At 40.0% G+C, this 24,106-nt stretch overlaps 1 protein-coding gene across 2 annotated transcripts in view; it reads left to right on the top strand.

Annotated features, from left to right (window-relative positions):
• The window catches only part of GLRA2 (glycine receptor alpha 2), a gene marked incomplete at its 5' end in the record, with an annotated part of 129,196 nt that overhangs the window by 28,753 nt on the left and 76,337 nt on the right, over positions 1-24,106 (top strand). For both annotated transcript variants that reach the window (XM_081997331.1, XM_081997332.1), the window contains 4 exons: positions 820-1,043; positions 12,862-12,944; positions 13,981-14,118; positions 16,006-16,220. In XM_081997331.1, coding sequence (XP_081853457.1) covers positions 820-1,043; positions 12,862-12,944; positions 13,981-14,118; positions 16,006-16,220 — 660 coding nt within the window. The remainder of the gene's footprint in view (positions 1-819; positions 1,044-12,861; positions 12,945-13,980; positions 14,119-16,005; positions 16,221-24,106) is intronic.

Below are 24,106 nucleotides of genomic sequence, written 5' to 3'. Positions count from 1 at the left end.
GCTCTTATTTGCTGACTTTGGAAATTCAGGATAAGGAGAATAAGCATTAGTATCTTTCCATCCAGGGAGTTTAGACCCTAAAAGCTCTTTTTACACTCCCCTTTAATAGCCAGTTCTTAACACAGTGTTAATGTTGGTTTTAAATGAACCTCTAAATAATTGCAGGCTTTCCCAGTTGTGACTAACAGACCACTGAGCAGAAGAATGCAATTAGTACAATTTTAATGGGATGCAGAGAGGGAGGAGTGAATGAAGAAACATACAGAGAAAAGCATATGGTAGACAGAAAAAAGATACAAACAGTAAATAAGAAGTGCTGATTTAATTTCTTCTCTACAAATCTGGCTTCACTGGAATTAGTGACTATTCATGAGTACATTAGAAATAATTGATTTACATATTGGAAGCAATTTATATAAATTTGTAGTTTTATAGAGTTTTTGTTGAAATTGTATATATCTAGCTGCAAAGTTTTTTGACTTTCTAAGTACCTCTGGGTTAATCCATAACATTTGAAAGAGGGTTATATTTAATATTGGAGGTTGCAGTCAATATTTTTTTCATCACTGAAGTAATTTTGATTTGGAAAATGTATCAGTTGTGTTTGTTTGGTTCAATACAGCATTTAGAAATTTTAGAATTTAGAAATATTAGAAAAATACTGCTTTATTTTCATATGACAACTCTTATGTCCAAAGAGTAACATAAATGTTTACTGTAATGCCGGTACTGTAGAAAGTCTAAGAGCATAAAGAAAGCTAAAGTGGGCTTCCAGTTTTGGTAAGTGGCTTAGTAACCTTTTACATGGCATTTCTGTAGGACTACAGAGTGAACATTTTTTTGAGACAGCAGTGGAACGACTCACGTCTAGCTTACAGCGAATATCCTGATGATTCCCTGGATTTGGATCCCTCTATGTTGGACTCTATTTGGAAGCCGGATTTATTCTTTGCCAATGAGAAGGGAGCAAACTTCCATGATGTCACGACAGACAACAAGTTGCTGAGGATTTCTAAAACTGGAAAAGTGTTGTACAGTATCAGGTAAACCAGTTAACTTCATTCTTTTTTCTCTTCAACCTCTTCTTTCCCCTCACTCCCTGTCTTTCTAGATGTAACTAAGCTTACAGAACATAATGTACATATTTAATTTTTTGTTGTCCCATTTGTACAACTGAAATGAGACTTAATCATAGCAGGATGGAAAGAAATTTGCCTATGTTCCTTTGCTAAGCTTTTGCTTTTCTCAAAGTAGTCTGTAAGCGGCACAGCAGTACGTCCTAGTCTTGTTGAAACTTCAGGCTGTCTAATACTTTAATGGTACACCTCAATAACTGCCATTAGAGTTAGCTCAGGTTACTCCTCTTACAAAGAGAGGAAATCAACTCTTCAGTGGTTTGTGGGCTGCAATTTAAAACTAAAGGGGAAGAGTATTTTAAATGACAGCTCAACACCTGAAGTAAAAAACATGACTGAAATGCAACAAACTTGACATGCAAGTCACTGGGTAATGAGATGTATCTATTCACATCTAAAAATAACTGGAATTCTGGAAAGCGTTTTTTAATACTAAGTGCATTGGAGTGTGTGTCATGTGACTGGATTTAAGCTGAATTAACAAATACTGACAAAACATGATTTGATATGATCTGATCGAATGGGACATATGCAGAGAATCAGAAGTGCGTTGCACAGGCGTAAACAGCAGCAGATAATCTGCAGTATTTATTTGACATTCAGTTTACTGTGCACCGTTAATTGTTTACTATAGGCAGGCAAAGATGCAAAATACTATTATTGCTCTTACAATTTTTTTAAAAAAAGTAATTACTGTGTTTTATTTATGCCTGGGAATGCTTCTCAGCTTTTGCCTTTCTTGCACTGTGGAAAGTAAACATGATAGTACTTATTTAACAGGTTGTTTAGTGAATTTACTTACCTGTTAGGAAGATTAGTTTAGAAGGCAGTTGTTTCTGACTGGGCATTCTGTTTGTGACCTGCATTTTCATTAAGGAATTATTATTGATCCAGGTTCAGGACATCTGTGTTCTTTAGGATGCTAAAAAAATAACATGGCACTTCCTCTATTTATTTAATTCTTGTAGAAATTCCTTGATAAGACCCCAGTAATACTTGGATGGATTAAGCAGTGTGGAACGTAAATGTCTATTGAGCAAGTTTTCACATTGGTGTACCTGAACAGTTAGAGAAAAATAATAGGATACAAGGATGAATCTAGCACTAGCAGAATGATAAATATGCTGTCACTTACAAATATTTCTTCTTTCACGCTGGGAAAGAAATGAATGCATCTGTTTGTTTGAATGACATCAGACACCATTTTATTGGAGACAACAGTGCTGTTGGGTGCTGTTCTGACTGCAGATGGATAATTTTCCTGACATTTGTCCATGCTGGAAAAGTAATATTTTGAGCTGTAATATCACATTTGTAAAATTCCTACACCTAAATACAAATTAATCTGAAGCAGAGTAAGCAATATCCCAATGGAGTACTAAGCAAAGCTCATTGTATCACGCAGCAGTAATAGAGGCTTACCTGGCACGTCTAACATGGCATATAATTTTGAATAGGACTTTAAAGTGAAGAGAACTTTCCAGAGTATGGAAATTTGAGTCAGAAGTAGTTAGAAAAACTTGTCTTTATTCTCTAGATACTGGAATAGATGCATCTGTGTGTTGCCCGTCTCTTTTTGTTGAGTTATGTGGAAACAAACAGGAATGTTTTAGTGATTGGTTTCAGTATGCTGAGAATGCTATAATGTTGTCATTTTAACTACTGCACCAATAGCACTTAGCCTGGCATCATGATATTTAACTTTTAGCATTCAGGGTGCTCTAAAAGTTTAAAGCACTATACAAAGATGTCTGAGAAGTAGTGGTGTAGGCTGTTTTGTCATATTTTGAAATGTAATAAGATCAAGGACAAGTTAATCACACATAAATATAAAATGTTTTCTGCATAGAATGAGTTTAGATCTGCTCCCAGTAACTAATGAGTAAGGAGCAAGGCATGTGTATTATATGACAGCAGTATTCCTCTCCCCTGTGTACTGCACCGAAAACATGGAGTTACGCTATGCAGAAGGCACGACTAGCTTATGCTGTTAAATGCTCTCAGAGGCCAATCCTGCCCTTTCTGAAAAGGATTTGGAAAGCCATCTAGAAGTAGATATGGTCTGTATTTTACTAAAACAAGACAGTTGCTGTAAGATATGAGCACTCAGGTAAGTCATGGCAGGGTCAGTGAGGGCCTGACCTGCGTGTTGGCCCCACCGCAGTGGGAATTATCTCACCTCCTGGTAAGTATGAGCCTGTTTGGCCTTCTCTCAGCATTCACTGGTGATGGCAGGCATGCCGTAGATTTCCATCATATTTTACCTTAGAGTAATTAGTTATGATGCTCATGCTTGCAGACTCCTAGATCTATATTTAATTCTCTGGGAGCTGTTATAGAAAATAAAGCCAGAGTTGGTGGCTGATGTACCCACCTATGAATCATGTAAGTTTAGCAGTCTAAACCTATTTTTAGATACTTGCTGCATGCTCAAATGGCTACCTTGGTATTTGTTTCGATCTCAGATAGAATGCTATATATGCTATATATAGAGCCCGAGGGTAACTGGGTAACTGGTCTAAACCTTTGGGTACTGCAAGGAGAACCAGAACCTTGGGGAGGGAAGCCAGCACTACTCGGTACCTCAGATACATGCTATTGCCACTAGAGATGGAACAACAGCTCTTAGAGGTGCATGTATTTTGAGAAGTCAGCAGGTGCAGCAAAGCTATATTCAGCAAACGACTGCGCTTTAGTCAAGCTCGGTCTCAGTTGCACTCTTTGAACTGCAAAACAGTTAAATAGCTATAACTTTTATTTTAAAGCCCTCTGCAGAGAGCAGGCATCGAGAGGGGTTTGTTATAGCAGAGTTCAATAAAATCAGTTTAAGTTTTGTATATTGTATATACTGAAAAAACAATGAGAGTTAAAATCAGAAGCCGCATAACATCACCCCCCAGATGCCTGTGACTCATCTGCTCCCAACCCTTGAACGATCTCTGCATGGATTCGATTTTGTAGGGGACTATGCACTTGGGGAGAGGGACAGCGCTGTGTGATGATACTGAGAATCCTGTTCCCGGCAGTCATATTCTGTATGACACATGGATTTTGCATTGTATGCACTGCTGCACTGATTATGTGTTCCAGGGGCATGGATCGTATCTTCTCTGGTCCACTGAGGACACCTGGGACATCAGGAAAATGTTAAATGATATCACAGGAGGCTTCATGTGCTCTCTGAGCCGCCCATTTGTACTACCTGATTCCCACAAACTCATTTCAGGCTGCCAGCCAGCTCAGAATATTAGCATCTGCCAAAAAGCTTATTTTAGCAAAGTGATAGAAAGTGGAATGGTTTTATTTAAAGTTTGGGGTTTTTTTTCTGCATTAATTGCCTCCCTCTCCTTTTAATATTTTCAATGCATCTCAGCCATATGAGCGTGATGCCGAAGGTGATATAACTCGACTGTAATACTGATCCGTGGCATTGAACCTAGGATATATTGGTCAGGAAGGTAAAGGGGCTGTAATTCTTCTTTTTTTTACCTGCTGCTCCAGAAAACACTCCCAACTGCCTGATAAGGTTGCACAGCTATGCTCTGAAGTGTACTGCAAGTGCATTTAGCCGGAAAGAGTTACAAAGCAGATTATTTCATATTTTTAGAATATGCAAAGATTTTAGAAGGTGTAGCATAATTTGAGAAGAGACCCGCTAGGAATTCTAGGGAGGAGATTTGTGCAAATTCACAAATTACATTTCTCCCCCCATTTTTGCTATTTCTGTTTCAAAGGGCAAGGAAATACCTAGGAGGAATTTCCTCAAGCCCTTCAAAATATCTGCTTTTCTGTCTTTGTTTATCTGCAAGAAATGTTACAGTTATGTAGACAATTAGTTCTTCATGGTTTCAACTCTCGACCAAAGTTTAATTGTTAAAAGTTACTATGGACAAAGACAGGGTGTCTACTGAAGAGCAGTGCTGTGCGGTTAAGGCGCCACGAAACAGAGAAAATTCAAGCTTTTAATTGCTCTCTCTTTGTGCGGCTGTTCTGGGGATGATTACTAGCCCCTCCGTTTGGCAACAAGTAGCTGGCAGGATGAGTTGGCACACCCAAAAGCCCTCGCCTGCTTACGCAACCGAAGAGAAGTATCTGTGAAATCAGCACATTTATTTGCAACGCTATCTCCCGTGCCAGCTGCCTTACTAGGGAGTTTCCAAAATCAACTATCCCTGGTGCGTCCCTAGTGCCGAGTGACACACCTCCACCGCCCCACACACCGTTTTGGGTCATAGTTTGAGTTATGATTACGATGTCCCTCACTTAAATCATCAGAAATAATCTAAAGCATGATATAACTCAGTTTTTCTGGGTGAAACTTCTGTTTTGTAGTTTCCTCTGTACCTGGGAAAGAAATACAAAGCAGATTAAGGAGCTGCATAGGCAACGCTGTTAGTCCCTCTGCAATAGACCATTCATAGGGAAAAGAGTCCACTATCCTTCTGAAGTATTTTGATTTTAAATACGATCAGATCTTTCATCTTTAGCGTGACTACTGCAGAATATGCTGCCATGTTATGGTAAAGTCAGGCGTGGGTTTTCTGAAACAATTTTGGGGTATAGACCTTATCAGCTCTACAGTAATGAAGCTCCATTTACACCTGATGACATCGTCGTGTGCAAATCATCCGTGGCACAGCACGGTCTAGCCTGACAGAGTGGTAGGAAATGTTGTGTTCTACATCTCTGTGTGCATCCTGCGCTTTAATTTGATGACTTCAATTTTATTTTACAATCTAATTTTGGGATTTAAGAGGATTTGGACTTTACTAGCAGCATTGTCTTTCCATGTGACAGCTTAGCAGAGGGGGAATAGAAAGACTGTTATCATGATTAACATGGCTGTTTACTATGTAGGAACCCCCCTCTCTGACCTCACACAATCATATTTAGTACCTCAGCTCCAGCCACAATAATACCAACATTGACAAGGTGGGGATTTTCCCCTGGTAGTTAATCTCAATCAGCACAGGAACATTTTCATAGAAATTTATTTCCTTCTCCCAGTGGCAAAACCGCACACTGTCCTGCGCTCACTGCTCTGATTTTCCAAACTAGTAAAATGCCTTCATATACTTTAAAATAACTTTTCCACAAAGAAAAAAAAAAAGCATTGAAGGATAATCTATGCAGAAATACTAACTGAAGTAGAGCATGTATCTAAAGAAGTTTTGGGTTTAACAGCCATTATATGTTATAGGCAGAAGCCTTATACATGTTATATAAATAGTGCTAGAATCACTAAATTTTATTAAACTGCACAACGGAATTTGCAGACCGTTACAGATTTTAACTGTTACATGAAATCATACCTGAATTTCATGTATGGATGAATCACGGGTTTGCTTGAGCAATAATTGGAAAATCATTTGCTGGCAGCTCACGCGCTGGCACGGTGTACCTACAGACGACGGTTGCATTACAACGAGAAGCGGGACGCCTGCAATCAGAAACCCACCAGCCCGCGCCGGGCCAGATGCTGTGTTGTTAAGCAGCACATGAAGCAAAGCAAAGCACTGGAGGGAGCGAGAACACGCTCGTAAACAGAAGTACGTGAAACCCCAGCCCACATCTCGCATTTTGCCGTAGCGGGGAAGGCTCCACGTCTCCTCTAAGCTCGACTTCAGCCCGTTCCCCTCTGACAGAAATGTAGCTGCAGAACATGACAAATATTAGAGAGGAATTTCATGACTCCTCAAAAATAAGGGAAAAAGCAGACAGTTTGACTGTTCCATTTAACAGGACAAAGCCTGTAGACTGTGAAAATTACCAGAATTGACATTCAAAGTGATGAGTCAGGTCCCTGAAAAAATAATGAGACAGACTACAAAATGAAAAGCCCTTTAAAAGAAGAATGTCACTGGGAATTTTGGGGCTTTTTTGGCCTTCTGATATATGAACAATGTGTGTGTCCTTCTTTCAGGCACAGATCACCCAAGAGAGGGGGCTGGGAGGAATATAAGGAGATTTTAGATTCCATTCCCCGTTTCAGTGCCACTAGTCTGAATGGCATTTGCTCCTGTGTCATGCGATGCTGTCACGGTTGCTGTGCAACTCCGTCTCCCCTGCCAGTTTAATGGGGAACTCTGTCTGCTTGTGCTTAGGTAATATTTTAATGTTATTTCAGCAGCTATAAGGATCCGGAATTTAATCTTCCAACGAAAAATGTACTGCTAAGAATATTTTTACCTTTGTTGTCCCCTTGTAGGTTTAAAAACAATACCAGAAATATTGCAATTTATGATAGCATCTTTAGAATTGGCAGTACTGAAAAAAAAAATCCCACTTGTCTCACTAAATCCAGCACTGTGGACTTTGCACAGGTATAAGATTTTTCATAAAAATGGCATCTAACCAATGTTAGCAGTGGCCATGCATGTACTACTTGTGTTCTGGTATTTGCAGCATAAAATCCCAGGTTGTGAAGTCTCCTGTCCCAACAGCTGAGCTGCAGATGGGTGTAGCTTGAAAGAATGAAGGGATAAGAATAGAAATGAAATGTTATTTTTGAAACCATGCCCACTGACGGTGAGACATTTGTTGCTATTCATGCTTGCGAGGAGAGGACCATATTAATTTTGGAGATGGAAGGGACTTGTGCCTATTTAAATTGCCAACCGTACTTCTATACTTAGTAAGACTGACCCTAGTTCTTTCTCATTAGAAAAAACTGTGTGAAGAGGCTGTTGTTCTGTAGCCCACTCACAAACCGCCCCACTTGCAGGATAATTAATGAAAATGATACTCCCTTTGTTGTCAGACACCTCTTACTGTGATCCACAGGCCCTTTCACTTGTGGGATCAGTGTCCTCCTCTGGGGTGAGAGGTATCACTCAGGTCAAGGGAAGTTTTGGGTGAGTGACAGCACATCAGGCTAAGGTGTGATAGCTGCTTATAAAGAAGAACTAGGTTAGAATACAGTTTAATGTTTGCTGCACATTAGACAATACGCCAAATCCCAGTTAAAATTAGATATACTCTTAAATGTATCAAAAAAACATTTCTTGGGTTATACAATGTATAAATCCAATTCCCTAAGGGTTCTCAGTTTCGTGCTGCAGACCTTTCACAAGCAGTCTGTATGCGTAGTATGCTGAAGCGTTTTTGTAGTTTAGGATTGTCAGGGAAGTGTCACGGTGGTGATGAGCATCAGCATTCAAAACCTCTAAGAGAAAGAAAGAGATGACATGATCTTGAGAATAACATTTACAAAAGTTTTTTTGTGGATTTTTTTTGTATTAAAGGACCTTACCTTCCATTGACGGTGCTGCTTTGGGCATTAGGTGTCAACGAGCAGACTGACCTCAAGGCTTAACTCCCCGAAGAGAGGTGCGGGTGGGATTTGGGGTAAAAGAGAGGGCAACAGGAAAGGGAGGGGGAAAGTGTAGGAGGACAGACTAGGATGCAGAGGCTTTCCTCTGGCTGGGCTCTGGGTCATGGAGGTGTCTCTGGGAGAGTTGCGGGGTAGATGGGCAGAGGAGGAGATGGGGAAAGCACGTCCAGGGCCAGGGCAAGGCCAGGACAAGGGCAGGACTGGGTGCAGGATGAATAGGAAGCACGGTGTCTCAGCCCCTCCGCTGAGATCAGGACTCGACTGGACTGCACTCAAATACCACTGAGCTTCCCTCGGCTGCGCACATGTGTCGCCCCACTCCGCTGGCTTTTCCTTGGAGGACGACGGCCGGCTACAGCTGCTACATTTGGGGCAGCAGTAGTGCCTGTGCTGGGCTCGGCTGCTGGCCCCTCTGCGGGCACGTCTGCTTCCGTCTGGGGAAACACTGATATCGCAAAACAACGTGTTCAGGTGTTAAAGATTACCAGCGTGAAGGTTTCTGATTAAAAACGTGTTGTCAGGCTATTTATGTTTTCCCACGGGATGGCTTATTCTGGCTTCTGTAACAGAGGAGGCCACAGTCTGCAGGACTTTTGCCTTCCTGCCTGCAGAAGTGGGAAATACAGACCCCTGAGTGATGCTCTACGGGGGTTCCTGGGGTGACCAGAAATGAAAGGTGCTGAGCTGGGGTGGGAAGAGAGGCAGACTCACAGCCCAGGTCTGAATGACTTCTCAGGACATTCTGGTGAAACCTGGGGATGAAAGAGAGGGTTTTGAATGAAACGCTGAGTGAGGAAATCCCAGCAGTGCCCACTGCACTTTGAAGGCATTTCAAGTATCAGGAGATGCTGCTCAAGACGACTTATCTAGAGTATGAGGGAAGAGGGTCCGAAGTTTAAGACGGGCAATGCTGCCCTGGAGTGTCTGGCACTGCCTCTGCCACAACGTTGCTCAGTAATATTATTGATTTATTTTTTTATTATTTTTGTCACAGTGACAGCTAATTGCTCATTCTTTGTTTTCTGGCTCTGATTCTGCATTTTGTTCTGTTCTTACTCTATTTGCTCTATTTCAGGGCTCAATTTTTCCTTGACTGCAGGATGGGTGAGGAAGTGGGGAGGGAAAGAAGAGAGCAACTTTGCCTCTCCTCTGGGATGGCTTGCTGGCCCTAACATTGTGCCTGAAGTGCTGGGGCACCAAAGAAGTGACTCTCTCCTATAATATACCCTAAAATATAACGTGCTTAACCCCAGAGCTCTCCATGAGCGAGCTGTGCGACCTGACCCTAGATAACAGGGGCTAAAGGGTTGTCAGTTAACTGAAGACAAAATCAAGTCCTTGGTCAGCTGCTTCTCCTTTCAGCTTTACACCAATTGTTCATAAAGCTTCTTCTCATCAGTGTTTTATGGTGCTACGTCACCAAATCTGTTGTTTATGCATCTCAAATGCCTTGGTGACAGGGTGCCTGAAAAAGAAAATAATTGTTCTATAGCAGTTTCTTCTATTTTAGTAACAATTAAAGTATTCATCAATGTAATTGTCAGTTAAACTTGCACTTTGCACCAAATCTCCAGGGGCCCTTCTTGAATTTGCCAAGTGAGAGACACTCGCTTTTCTGAAACATTTTCTGTCAATGACACTGTTGTTATAGGCAATGAGGGTAGCTATATCTGCCTAACACTTTCCATTTCTGATCCTGTTTCCTTATATAAAATATATGTAAATATACAAGTAGTGACATGGCACCTGGGTTTGGAAACACTTGCAGAATCATATTTTTACTGAAAAAGAGTCAACTGCTATAGATTGACCCACCACCATGGACTTCACTGGAGCTACTTCAGACTACAGCAGCCAAATATTTAGCATGTAGTAATCTTGTTGAAAATCAGTGGATCTGTGGATGATACCAGGCAATAAATGTTGGGTTCAACATTTGCATTACTCCTCGTAAAAGGGATTACAGAGGCAAATATATTAACTGTGAATGGCTACTCTGCTGAGATGAACAACAAGTAGAGGTAGAGCTATAAAGGCATGATCGCTTGAGCTAATCTCATCAATACAGCGTATAGAATTTATTTTCCATTTGTCAGAGTGAGCAGAGAATAATTTAGTTTTCATGAAAGACACTTGGTTAGGATGAGAAAGAAGAGATGTCAACCTTTGTGTGAATCAACATAATGAGCATTTTCTCACCTCACCTCCAGAAGAAAAGAATTGATATATCTACCTACCTTCAGTGCTGATAAATCAATTTACCCCTGGGAGGCTTGAAAGCAGCAACTGGATATATTAACTTTCTCATGAGTTTAATATTGGACTAATAAAAGAGATCCTCCTGCCCATGTATGTAGTCAAACCCCCAGATCCTTTGAGGGTTTGGGGGAGTAGAAAGGGATGAAGGGGGAAAGAAGCATAGTCAGTGCACAATCCACACAGCAAAATCTGAGGGGTGGATAGGTCATGCCTGCTTCAATGAATAAAAACAAATGACGCATTTAGAAACGCTGCATTTGTGTAAAGGCGTGTTTGAAATGAACTTTAAACATCTAAACCATATTTAGAAGATGACTGGAAAGAAGGAAGAGAGTATAATATATCAACATTTCAGAAAAAAAGGCAGAAGCAGTCTTTTGTTAATACTGGAGATTAACAATTTAAATAGCTCAATCGTTAGTCCAGGAAATTACCTAGTAAAAATGAGACTAGTTAACACTTGCAGGGCAGTTAAAATGTTTAAATGAGTAAAGGGTAGATTTTTAATGGCATTTATATGTCTACTAGATATACTTTTTTCTCTAGATGACTAATGTTCTTTTTACTGCTTATGCTTTTTTCTCCCAAAAGTTAAATGGGAGTTTATTTACTATGGCAGCACTGACAGGACTACTGGGGGCTTTTCTTCATCTCAGTGCATTTCACTGCCACAGACAACCGATCTCTAATTTCCTGATATTATCCTGATACTGTGTACACTGAAGACTGTGCCAAGAAGAAAATAATGTGACTTTCTCTAGGTAGCCTATGAGTAGGCAAAAGCAGAGATATTGAATGTGATTTTTGATCAGGCTGAGCCCATTTTGATCTCAGTTACCTAAATATAAACTTCTCACAGAGAGTTGATGTCAGGACTATAGGACAAGGCCCAGTCAGGCCATCCCAAAAAATTCACTTGATGAGAAAATAGACTGAAAGAACTTGAATCAGCTGTATATGGTGAGAAGCACAAAAACACCATGGGAGACAGAGCTTAGTGAAGTATCTCTCCATACAGATTGCCTTTATCTGTGGGACAACACGCTTTCAAAATTAGCAACTGGCCCATGGGTTCACTGGCACAATTAAAAAGTTATCCTCATTTTATTCTTAATGTACTGTGTTAAAGTTTCAGTCTTCAAATCAGACAATCTAGTTCTCATCCTTGATGATAAATGGGCACAGAGGCTTTTGTTTATTTGCTTTCTTTCTGTCAAAATGTTCTTTGTGCTGAAGGTAATCTGAAATAAAAATGTACTGTTTTTATATGGCTTAACACAAGTTCTTAACAATTCTTCTGCTTTTTCAAAGCAGCTACTTCTTTGTAATTATGTCACCCCACTATCCTGGTTTGTTAAAAATGATTTCTTCTCTGCACATGAATAAGAAAAGAAATGAAGCAGAGGAGAGTTCTTGATTTCAATCAAATGTGAAAAAGTAAACTGAACTGAAAAAAAAAAAAAGAAGAAAGAAAGAAAGAAAGAAATATTAAGAATATTACCATCCAAGTAAAATTATGCGTTTTTTGGGACGATAACAACTTAAAAATTAAAAGAGATATTTAGTTTGTATGATAATGTTCCTTCAGGCTTACTTGTTTCTATGTGCACTCTTTATCTTGTAGTGATTCTAGTTTTTACTGTATGGTGTTTTTTTCTTTCTTTCTTTTAATGGCTAAGCATTAAGAATGAAGGGTTGGAAATGGGCTTCATATACAACAAAAGCACTCTCTGTTGAAAAAAAACCTGTGGTTGTTGTTTCCTTCCTTTGCTTTTCCAAAACAAAGCTTAAAAATGTCTCTCCCATGATCAGTCGTTTCAGCTTTTGCATTATGTGGGTTCAGTAGCGTACGTAAAACATTCACTGGTACACTAGTGGACAGCACTTCTTGCTATCGTGATATTGTCTTCTCTGTCCCTGTTCTGCTCAGCCAATGCAGCGAGTGAGCTCCTGGCTTGCTTACCTGCTCTTTCTTCAGGGGTCTTATGTCCTTCAACGCTCAGAGGGGAGAGTGAGTCCAACCTCTGAGGTGTTAAGATTTGGTCTTTAACTCTAAATATGGGGCTTTGGATAAAACCTGTGGATTTCTAACAGTAGTTTCTTTTTTTTTTTTTTCCCCCTCTCCCATTTTAGGCTTACTTTAACCCTATCCTGTCCCATGGACTTGAAGAATTTTCCTATGGATGTACAGACATGTACAATGCAGCTAGAGAGCTGTGAGTGTCCAACTGGTTTATCTATCAAAGAACAAGATTTTGCCATAACGTTTGGGGGTTAGATAGTATCTACATTGTCGTATTTGTGTGGTGAGACTCAATATTCTTATTTTGTAAGGGAAAATCATGGAGGAATAGTGCTTTAACTGTCCACCACAGTACCGTGTGGGTCTCCTGTCCCTGTGCTGTTCCTGCTCCTTTCCCTTTTCCCCTCCCGGGGCACATCACCTCACCCATCAGGGCTGCATCACTTCCAGGGATAACCACAGCGATGCTGTACGGAGGAATTATATCTCGGGAAAGTTAGAGCGATGAGCACACAGCCAGGGATTAGCCATGTCTGATCAAGACATGCGATGGTCCTTTGAAAAACGGAAGCAACACGCCTGATGAAGCCGAGCTCCTGTAGGTACGCTTGTGCTCGTGAGCTAAATACGGCCGAGGCATGGACTCAGGTACCGGCGCACGCCCTTCCGTACCGCCCCGCTGTCAGCACACACCTTGCTTCGGAGTGTTAGCACACAGCTTGTTTACAGTCAAAAAGGGACTTCAGTAAGCTGAAGCCTCTCCCTTTCCCCTCCGCGCCTCTCAGCGGTAGGTTCACAGGTTTAAAAAGCATCAGTTTTCGGTAAGGGCCCAGCATTCTGCAGTCTAGACATCCTGGTTTTGTTGGTGCCCACCAACTACATCATCAAAGAAAGATGAAAATAAAGCAAAATGCAGGCTGGTACATAGACACAGAGAAATGCCATTTCAGTTGTAAACAGTATCTTTGATGGGCCAGCAAAATTATTTGTCAGCAGCAAACCAGGGCAGTATTTCAGAACGTGATGGTGTTACTTGTTGCTCTTAAAAGCCTAATAGTGCAGTAACGTAACTAACGGCAATAGTGCTGCTGTTCATCAGACAGTTTAAAAACATAACTGAGATAATGTGTATTGCAATAAAACTCATGCTTGTCAGACATAATAATAAACTTGCTTTTGATGTTTTCTAGCCAGTTACCATCTAATGAATTCTGATTTCTTTATTGTAGTTGGCTACACTATGAATGATCTGATATTTGAATGGCTAAGTGATGGACCTGTGCAAGTTGCAGAGGGTTTAACCTTGCCACAATTTATTTTGAAAGAAGATAAAGAACTTGGTTATTGCACAAAACATTACAACACTGGTGAGCGTTACTCTGTTTTTTTTCCTATTAATTGCTCTATTGGTATCTATTGTCAATTTGTAAAGGGAAAAGATGGGTAAAACAAAAAAAAACCTTAAAATTTGATTCAGCCACACTTATTTTTATATCTGAAAAAAATATTTTTCTCCCTTTTATTTTTGATTGTTTGAAAGATTTTGTTTACAAATTTCCTTTAATTTCATTAGATGTTCCCATACACAATTTAAAATCTTAAAAAAATGACAAAAAAATCTAGTAGTTTTGATTTCCTTAAAAAGAAACTTTTTTAACAAGCAGAATCTTTTCTTAAATATTAATTCAACACTTTTAAAGTACTGATTTTTCTGAACTTTATTGATTTCTCCAGCATATCAAAGAGCCATTGAGGAAAAGTGTCAAATTTTCACCAGCTTTTATGTGCGGTCTAATTTATGAAATGCAGTATTTGAAAGGACAATGTTGTCATTGCTGATCTGAATAGTACACAAACATGAAGTGTTGAGAAATTACATGTTTGCTTAATACTGTAATCTTTTTCCTATATTTGTTATTTTGAAGTTTCAAATGCTGTGTTTTCTATCTTTAGCTTTAGAGAGCAGAGAGAAGTCTGTTAAATTTGGGATTTAGCTGTTTGGAGTTTATTTAATAGGGACAGCATTTAGAGAATCGTTTGCTGGGTGCTTGCTGGGATTAGATATAATCCCTCTCATCTAAAATAGCTTTTTCATCATTTCAGCGTAAGAGCCGATCTGGTTGCATCAAATACATTTGTTCCACTCTGTGAAATAACATAACGTGGGAGGTCCTGCCTCTGCCAAAAATAAGTCACGTTCATTTCTTATGAAAAGAGAATTATTGTTTCTAATTTTTACAAACACAGATTCTCATTTTGGGGCCCAAAGTGCCAAGGAAGGAAAACTTTGTGAACCCACAGTCCAAGACCCATGGGCTGCCGCGGCTTCTCGTCTTTTCTCACACTTAAAGGGGACACTCGAGAGTAAATTCCAACAGACAGAGCTTACCCATTTGTAGTTTGTCTGATACAAAGTTTTTCCATTTCCCAGCACATAACTCAAACTCTGAACAAGTGAGTTCATCTGCTTTTCTAATTACTGTCAGGTAACCATTTTGCAGAGTCAAACGCTGAAAGTAAGAGCAGGGGTAGAACCTGAGCCACAGCTTCCTTGTATACACACGAAGATTCCCCACAAAGGGTGAAAATGCCAGTTAGTAGCTTCCATTACATGTAGTTAAACAAAATGAATGTCTAATTACCAGAAATTAAAAGTGTGTAGCCTGGGCAGGGGAACTGAAAAGCAGCAGTCAAGCAAAAGAAAAATTCGCCTGCAGGCACCCACATTGCTGTCTTCTCTGTAGCATGCTACTTCGGGTTTGCTGTGAAATTCAAATGTGGATAAAAGCTGCATTATTCAGCCTTCTCCTCCTACCCGCACTGTAAGGCGCCCTGCCCAGGTTGCACTGCAGGAGTCTGGAGAGCTTTGACGGATTGGGCTGCTCTAATGCCATTGCTGCCACACTTAAACATTTGCTTAATCTCATGCCATTAAAAAAGCAAAATGTTGTCCCCTTTTAATACTAAGCTTCATATTCGACTTAAGTAAATTCTTAATAAAATCTGATAAAAAAACATGACATTACATTTTTTGGAGGTAAAAGAACCATGCTAATATTCGTTCTCTCAGTTAATGTGAGTCAGGGGTCCCATGCGTCTCCCAGGCTAGTGTGCAACAAATGGCTGACTGGCATTTGTGTATCAGGACCTGCTGATAGTATTAAGTTAGGAAACAGGCCACGCCACTGATTTATGTTCAGAAAACAAGCTAAAAATATGCAAAAAACATTTATGAAAGTAATTTCATGTTCTAGGAAAGTTTACATGCATTGAAGTCAAGTTTCATTTGGAGCGTCAGATGGGATACTATTTAATCCAGATGTACATTCCTAGCCTGCTGATTGTCATTTTGTCCTGGGTTTCTTTCTGGATCAACATGGATGCTGCTCCAGCTAGAGTTGCACTGGGTATCACTACAGTTTTGACAATGACCACGCAAAGTTCAGGATCGAGAGCTTCCCTCCCAAAAGTAAGGAAATCATTTTGTACCACCGATTTGTTATTAAGAAGAAATATTTGTACTGATTTTGAAGTTTCTGAAAGATCTGTGTAAATATGCATCTGATAAGAACACAGGAGAAAGTGGTAGCAGTGTGGTGTTAAAGTGTTGCAGTGCCCTTGCATTTGGATTAAGGCAGGTTTCTGCTGGTTTGTGGGATGGACGGAGGGTTCAAAGGTATGGATCTTTAGTGAGTTTTTACTAGCTTTGACACTTAGTTTTCAGCATTTAGAAGGCAGGTTTTTCTGAAATATTTAGGTGCCTGACTGGATTTCTGAAAGCACTTTCATGAAAATTGGACATTCAGTCTGACTGGGGACTTTATAAACTCTGTCTGGTCTTTTCTGGACTGTTAGACTCTCAGATATCTTGATGTTTCTAGGTATGGCACTTAGTCCAATGGACATATAAATATACATAAATATATGTATGTATATATGAAATACACATATATATATATATAACAGGTATACACTTACAAGGTTTCTCTGGAGAATCTTTTCAGTGAGGAGCTGCTAACATCTTTGCTTCACAGCAGTCTTTGTCCATATTCTCATCCAAGTGCTGTCTGCAGACCTCCATCTTGACTATACACGAAAACATCCTCTCACTTGAATTTTGTGGTCTTTTTAATCCAGGCCAGATGCTGTAGATGGGTTTACAGATTACAGACTGGATTCTTCCTTTAGTCAGGCTGACGGCTCTTTTCAGCATGGGCACAGCCTGAATGCTTCTGCTGATAACATTCCCAGTAGAATTTCATGTGCGTGCTCAGGCTTTGCACAATTTTCTGGAAGAGAGCTCAGAGGTAGATCAGTTTACAATAGTCTAAGGAGTCACAAGATACACTCTCTGAAGAGTCCTCTTTACAGCAGTCCAGCGTCACGGGGACCGAGATCATAAAACCGCTCTAGCAGCAATGAAAGCACAAATTTTGACTGTTTGTACAGATCATGATCCATTCCAAAAAACATGTTGTATTTTGTTCTACTTCACCCTCAGTATCATATTTAGTCTCATTCCCAATACTGCAATTTGTTCAAATGGAGTATATATCGGGCAACTTAAAAAACTGCACAGATTGTGTTACTCTTCTGTTGGTAATGAGAAAGCATCACTCAAAAATCTGGTGATTACAACAGTTGGTTCAGCTTCACTTGTTCACTTAGAGATATGTATAATTTTACATGCAAACTGAAAGCCTTTCATATATTAACTCAGATTTTCAAATGGATTATTTCTTAAACATTTGTTCAGACAATTCAGTCAATATTACTAAGTGAACACTCTGAAAAGAAAGTCAGCAAAGAGATAACCTTGGCAAGGAGCATACAGGCTCTGCAGATAACAAGTTTGGAGTCAGTAGCCTGTGTCTAGATGGTACAATATGGTTCCATGCTGATATATTCCAAGTTTCTTGCAAAGTAACTGGCTTGAGAATCAGAGGTAGTACAATCACCGTAGTGGAGATTTCCACCCACATTTCCAACTGGGCAAACATACCCTACCAAGAAGCTCTGTAGTGTTAACATTCCCAAAATGCTAACGCTTTAGAAAGACTTTTTATCATAGCTTTTGATCCCCTGAAATGTTTCTCCCTCCTGTATTCTGCCTCATTTAAGTAGAGAAGTATTTTCTGGATAATTTTATGGGCTTCTACTGAGTGGAAGAAATGGGAAGATCCAGAATATGTTCACTGTGGCTATTTGATTATCAGAGAGGTTCTTCTCGAGCCTCAGGATTAAATATATTTATCTCAGCAGCTGTCAGAGAACGGTGATGCTCTGGCTCTACTCCATCCTCTCCTAGTGTTTTCTGCTGTGTTCCTTTTCCAGAAGATAGGCACCGAGGAAAAGTACCTCACCAGAGAGCCCAGCACACTTTTTTCACTCAAGTTACACCCGGTTGTCGCTATTCCACTGTGTAATTCAGCTCGGCTGTAGTTTACGGCTTTGGTCTCTATATAAGTAAGTTAATCCGTGTGGGGGCTTTGGAAGGTGTGCCTTCAAAATGACTTAAAAACGTGATTCTAAGTAAATGCTAGCTTACCTGCCAGCTGACTCCCACCTTGGATGAATCAGGTGCCAGAAGAAACATGGGACTGACCAAAACCAAAGTGCTTCAAAACAGGCTTTGTGTGCACGTGTAGCTGTACAGCCATGTATAGCCATACAGGTCTCCTATCACCAGTATCTGACCCCTCTCACAAAGAGGCAGCAAGCTTTTCTTGCTGTTTCTCTTGCAGGCCCTTAGCTATTTTTAAGCCTCATCTGTAACTTAGTACCGAAATTGTATTTCTTAATAAAATCTGCCCAGCTAAAATGCATTTAGAAATAAGAATATGAAAAGAATTGGATCAAATCAGTGTTAAATCTGAAGTCCCAAGATGGCTTTTTAAAAGTAATGTTTTTCTAAGTCCTGTCTACATATTGCCAAGACAGGGGAAGTTAAGCTGTCAATAAAGCATCCATTTAAAAATTGCTCCAAGCATGAATACCTAACAGAATAAGACATGACAGGAGGGTTATTTTTTGCAAGAGAACTGAAAAAACAGATGCAACTTTGGGTTGTGAAAGCAGCCTAGATTTGAATACAAGAGGTTTTTTCCTCATCCATATATTTGTGTCCTACGGTTATTAACATTTATACAGCTTAACTTTACTTTTAATTTACCCACTGTCTCATACCAAGAGTTTCTTCTCATTCTTCTCTATTTTGGTAGAGCTTTACTGTAAAAAACAGCAAAACATCAAAACTCACCAACTTTAAAGGTAATAATTCCTTTACCTAAAAATGGCAAAGAATAATTGTGACGAGAAGATCCCTAGTTAGGTTTTTTTGTCTGTTTCCAAGTTACTACCTAAATGATGAAGTGGTACTGTTTAGAAGTAATTACCTGCATATTGTTCTCAACCCTGGTATAAGATTACGTGACAGAGTTCTGTTTGCTTAAAACTGCTCTTTTCCATATTAGTAACTAATACTCATTTTGATACACAGATTTTATAATGATAGGTCATGGCAACATAGACATTAGGCATTCAGTTAGTGAAAATTAAACAGAAGATTGAGAGGAAAGGAGAGGAAAGGAGAGGGAAGGCAAGGCAAGGCAAGGCAAGGCAAGGCAAGGCAAGGCAAGGCAAGGCAAGGCAAGGCAAGGCAAGGCAAGGCAAGGCAAGGCAAGGCAAGGCAAGGCAAGGCAAGGCAAGGCAAGGCAAGGCAAGGCAAGGCAAGGCAAGGCAAGGCAAGGTAAGGCAAGGCAAAGCAAGGCAAGGCAAGGCAAGGAAAGGCAAGGCAAGGCAAGGCAAGGCAGGGGGAACCATGAGACAGTTTACATCCCAACAAAGCTACTGTTCTAGGAAGGGAGACCTGCAGTGCCTGTGTGAGAAAACAGAAATGTTCTCTTCCTCTAGAGCTTTAGCACAAGCTGAGTAATACTGTGTCCTGCTTCCTTCATGGACATGAAATAATGATTTACTGTATAGGGAGTATCTGCAGAGAAATATTCACCATGATGTCAACCTCTTTTATAGCGATGAAATTATTCTGTGTTTGTTACAGAAGATTAGTGAGGGGACCTGTGACCAGAGTTACTCATAGTGGCTGTGTTAGGGGGTGGTAAGGAACTGATCCAGAAAACTGGGGCTGAATACCCTCCCTCCAATTTGGCTAATCCATTGCTGGGTTAGCCAGGATCCCAAAACAGCAGGGTTCCTATGATCAGTTCTCCTTCCTACACGTTCATGTGTTTGAGTCTTACGCTTATCTGATACTCCATGTCTAGATTCCTCTGGTTGTGTCATCGTTTTCCACTTAGAAACTTTGGCTAGATAAATGTTTGTGCACCCTGCTACACCAGTAGTTCTTGCTGAGCAGGCAGCTGAGCAGAAATCCTGATCAGTGTGACCACACATCCACAATGAAACCCTCAGGAAACCCTGAGCTTTCTATGAGAGTCCTGTGCATGAGCCTGGGAGCTCCCTTGCACCTGGGGTTTGCTGGGCTTTATCTGTGCAGAGAAACTACGGCAGCACAAATCAGGAACCTGATCTGACGTACTGTACACCCATGCAATAATCAGCACATGCTTAGATCCAACACCTTCTGGAAGTATCAGACCCCGGGCACAAAAATGGCGGCACATATTCGTCAAAATACGGACTAAGGAACACCTGGGCATCATAAGGGATACAGAGACATAGAATATACCTCTACATATTTTATGGTCCCAGCTATGTATAAGCTGGGGGAGTAAAGGGGAGGATATCAAGGTACAACAGCACAGAACTTTTGACAAGTGTTAGAAAAGAGTTCTTTTCTTCAGAGCATCGAATGACTATTCTCTTGCTATTCTATTTATTTTTAAACACCTTCTCTTTTGTTGAATCCACAGAATCAAAAGTTTTAAAGCCTTTTCAAAAGAGGCATTTGAGAGAATAATGAGTTCTCTGCTGTGCTAGTAATTGAGTATTTTTCAGATTGCCTTCTGCCTAAAACACTTACATAAAATGAACCTTAGCAACCACAGTCCAAGAAAATGAATTACTTTTAATGCTATAAAGCAAAACATTCGAAGACACTTTAAGTCAATTGAGTGATAGCAACTGTATTTTACACAGTTGCATAGCATTCATATTGTGTTACTTTAATGCACGGTGCTTAATGTATGCATGTTCTTCCCCAGGGAGCAATCTGTGCAGAAAAAAAGTCTCATTCAAAGCTCACTGAAACCTCTGGGAGTCCCTCCATTGACTTCATTTTGCTTTGGATCACTAAATGCATTACCGAATGCAATAAAAGCATTATATTCTAATAGGTGCAGAGACCTGCAAAATCAAAGTCGATGAAGTCTATCCCCTTTGGCAGTAAGTGACTGCTTTTATATGTTGTCCACTATCCCCGGCATGTTTGGAGACTTTTCAAGATTCTTGGACTTCTGGCAGACCAGTCTGACAAAGTAACCTCTCCTTTTTTGAATGCCAAAAGTTATCAAGTAAAGAATCTCCAGGAATACAGTAAAATTTTTATTTTGAGTTAAGTTTAAAATGGTGCCAGAATAAAATTACAAAAAAAAAAAAGGAAGAAATGAGGAAAAATAACAATAAAGAGAAAGGAATAGATGCTGTTCTCAGAGATTATATTATTCTGTGTTCATTTGTTTTCATAGGAAATAGAGCACCTAAGGTGATAGCTTACTCTTTCATGTAACACAACACAGAGATGTTACATTTTGGTGCACCATTATGGTAAAAAAGCAATAATGAAGTAACTTGGGATGGAAATAATTTTTGACAAATTACTTTTACTGTAGTCTCAGTATCTGAAAAAGAAATACAGGAGTAATTCAATGATCATAAGATATATTATTTGGCCCTTACTTGGCTTATATGAGTGTCTGAGCGCCTGACATGCTGCTTAAATAATTAGGCCAACCCTACTTTGATTAGGTGTTTATAAATTCCTATTGCAGACCTGATGGTCCTAAAATGGTATCATGATATTTAATATGCCTGCCTTATGTCACATATTTATTAATTCTGATGGGACATCTGCAAACAAATTTCCACTTTTAAAACATTTGTTCAGGGGTCTTGAGTGGATTTAAAAAAGAAACATCCTCGTGGTTGTCAGTTTTCTTGACCGTAATAAAAGTGGGCATGCTGTCAAAACCCTTGGGAAGTTGGGCTGCTCTGTCAGGTAGCCATGAGGACTAGACGTGAGCCTACATGGAAATATTTTATAAGTCACTTGTTTTGTTCACTTCCAATGTTCTTATATAGCTTTCTTTTCCCTCCCCATTATAGTTTTAACATATAATCCTTCTTTTACTTATATTAAGAGAATCATGAAACCTGCTTTATGTTTGTTTTTTATTTATTTTTGAGTTTGATAAAACTAGATATAACTAATTCTTCTATTCGGACAGTGTTTTCAATATCCATTGTTATATTCCATACAGTATTTGAATTTGAGTACAGAGATTTTTCCTACACTACATAACAAAGGGATTCACATAGACTGAAGCTCTTTTTCAACAAAAAAAGTTCCAAATAAAACAAGGGTCATAAGTAAGTGAGCATGTGTTTGCTTGCTGCGACTTACTGAAGCAATTACTTCAGTACAAACTAATTGTCACTAAATAAAAAGCTCAGTGGACAAAATAAGCAGACCTACAAAATACTATAAAATAAGTTCCTGTCCAGTTGTTGATAAATACGTGCTCCTAACTTACAGTTCAAAAAAGGTGTTTTCTGATTCTGCTCTACAGCTTTTTCATGTTCCATTTCATTATTCTTTCTTCTTCCTTTTTTACTTATGTATTCTCACGAATGATTTCAAGGCAAGTTATTACTGTGTTTGTGCTTCAGGGCAAGAGAGTGTTTGAACTGCAGCGGAAGGTGTGGTACATGTACCAGGTGATACGGGGGGTACCAGAGACAACTTTCTAGCCACTTCAAGTGTCAATAGCACTGCGGCGGTGTTAATGCCAGCTTGATAATACATGCTCAGTCCTGATGAAAAGACTGTCGGGTGCCCAGAAACTTCTCTGCTGCTTCCATCTACATCAGCTTGTCTTCTAAAAGAGACTTTCCCTTCTTGCAAATCTTGCTCCTTTGAGATCTAGGTAGATACTTACACAGCTAACCTGTGCAGTTACAACTTCACTGGGAGCAGAACCTCAGTTAAAGCTATGTTGGATGAGCTTTGGCGCAGTTATATATGCTGTGATCATGCATCCATAACAGGAAGATTTTTTTTTCTTCCATTTCACGATCACTTCCAGTTCTGCAAAACCGAAGATTTGGGTCTGCTGCACAGGTAAGAAAACAAAAACCAGCAGGATCCATGTTTCTTGTGAGAAGAGCAGGAGGAAGAAGGATGTAGGTATTAAACAGAGTACCTAAATCTGTTGCTAGAAACTACCACATTGTTCTGTTTAGCTTGGCCACAGAGATGAGGCGTCCTAGTCAATCTTCGGGTCTAAAATGGTTATGTATGAATTTTGGTGAAATTCTTGTGCCTTTAACTCTGTGCAAAGCTGACTGACGAGATACAGGATAAAAACAAATACATCCGGTCTATAGTGGATTCTACTCTATGAAAGTAAAAAAAAAAAGACTCAGTAAATCAGTCACTTTTCAGTCACTGCTCTTTAAAGTTTACTTTTCTGTGTAGTGAAGACAGTGGTATTTGCTGTACTACAAAAACCGTAGTTGCTGCCATGCGTGACAGCTAAAAATACATGATGAGATGTGTCTGAATACCTCTGGGATGTAGTTTGAGTACTCCTGGCACTTCCTCAGCAGGTTTTATAATACAGTCGTCTGGGAGGGCTGGCATCCAGTGGAGCCTATTTCAAGCGTCAGAGAAGAGTTGAAGTTATTGTGCACATCGGTCTGCCAGCTGTTTCATAACCCCGGCACGGTACTGGGGCTCTCCGGCTTCGTCGCCGCACCCTCCAGGACCTTCTGGCGGCTTTTAGCGGCTCCCCGAGGAACGCTCCATGCCGCTTCTTTCACACACATAAGCGCTGCAAACCCGCTCTGAAGCAACGACGTAGGCTGCGGTGGCTCATTCATTTCAAATAGCGGCAAGCCTTGACTCCACTAGATCATCTAGGACTATTACTTATGAATATCCCCTGTTAATATTTCATTCGAAATAATGTCGATGGGACCTCCTGGAGTCTGGGAAAAACACTTTCGCTTGCAGTGTACCTTAGGGCTGCCACGTTCCAGTCTGCACATCGGTGCACGCTGCACGTGGCTGTTAAGGCATCTGGGCCGTTGGCACCTTACTCCCCAAAAGTTGTCTTTGAGTTACAGTAAAACCATATGAACTCCGTTGCTTAAATT

Source organism: Phaethon aethereus (assembly GCF_964289735.1).
Source record: "Phaethon aethereus genome assembly, chromosome: 1".
Lineage (NCBI taxonomy): Eukaryota > Metazoa > Chordata > Aves > Phaethontiformes > Phaethontidae > Phaethon > Phaethon aethereus.
Note: the sequence above shows the minus strand (reverse complement) of the source record. Positions and strands in the feature narration are given on the sequence as shown.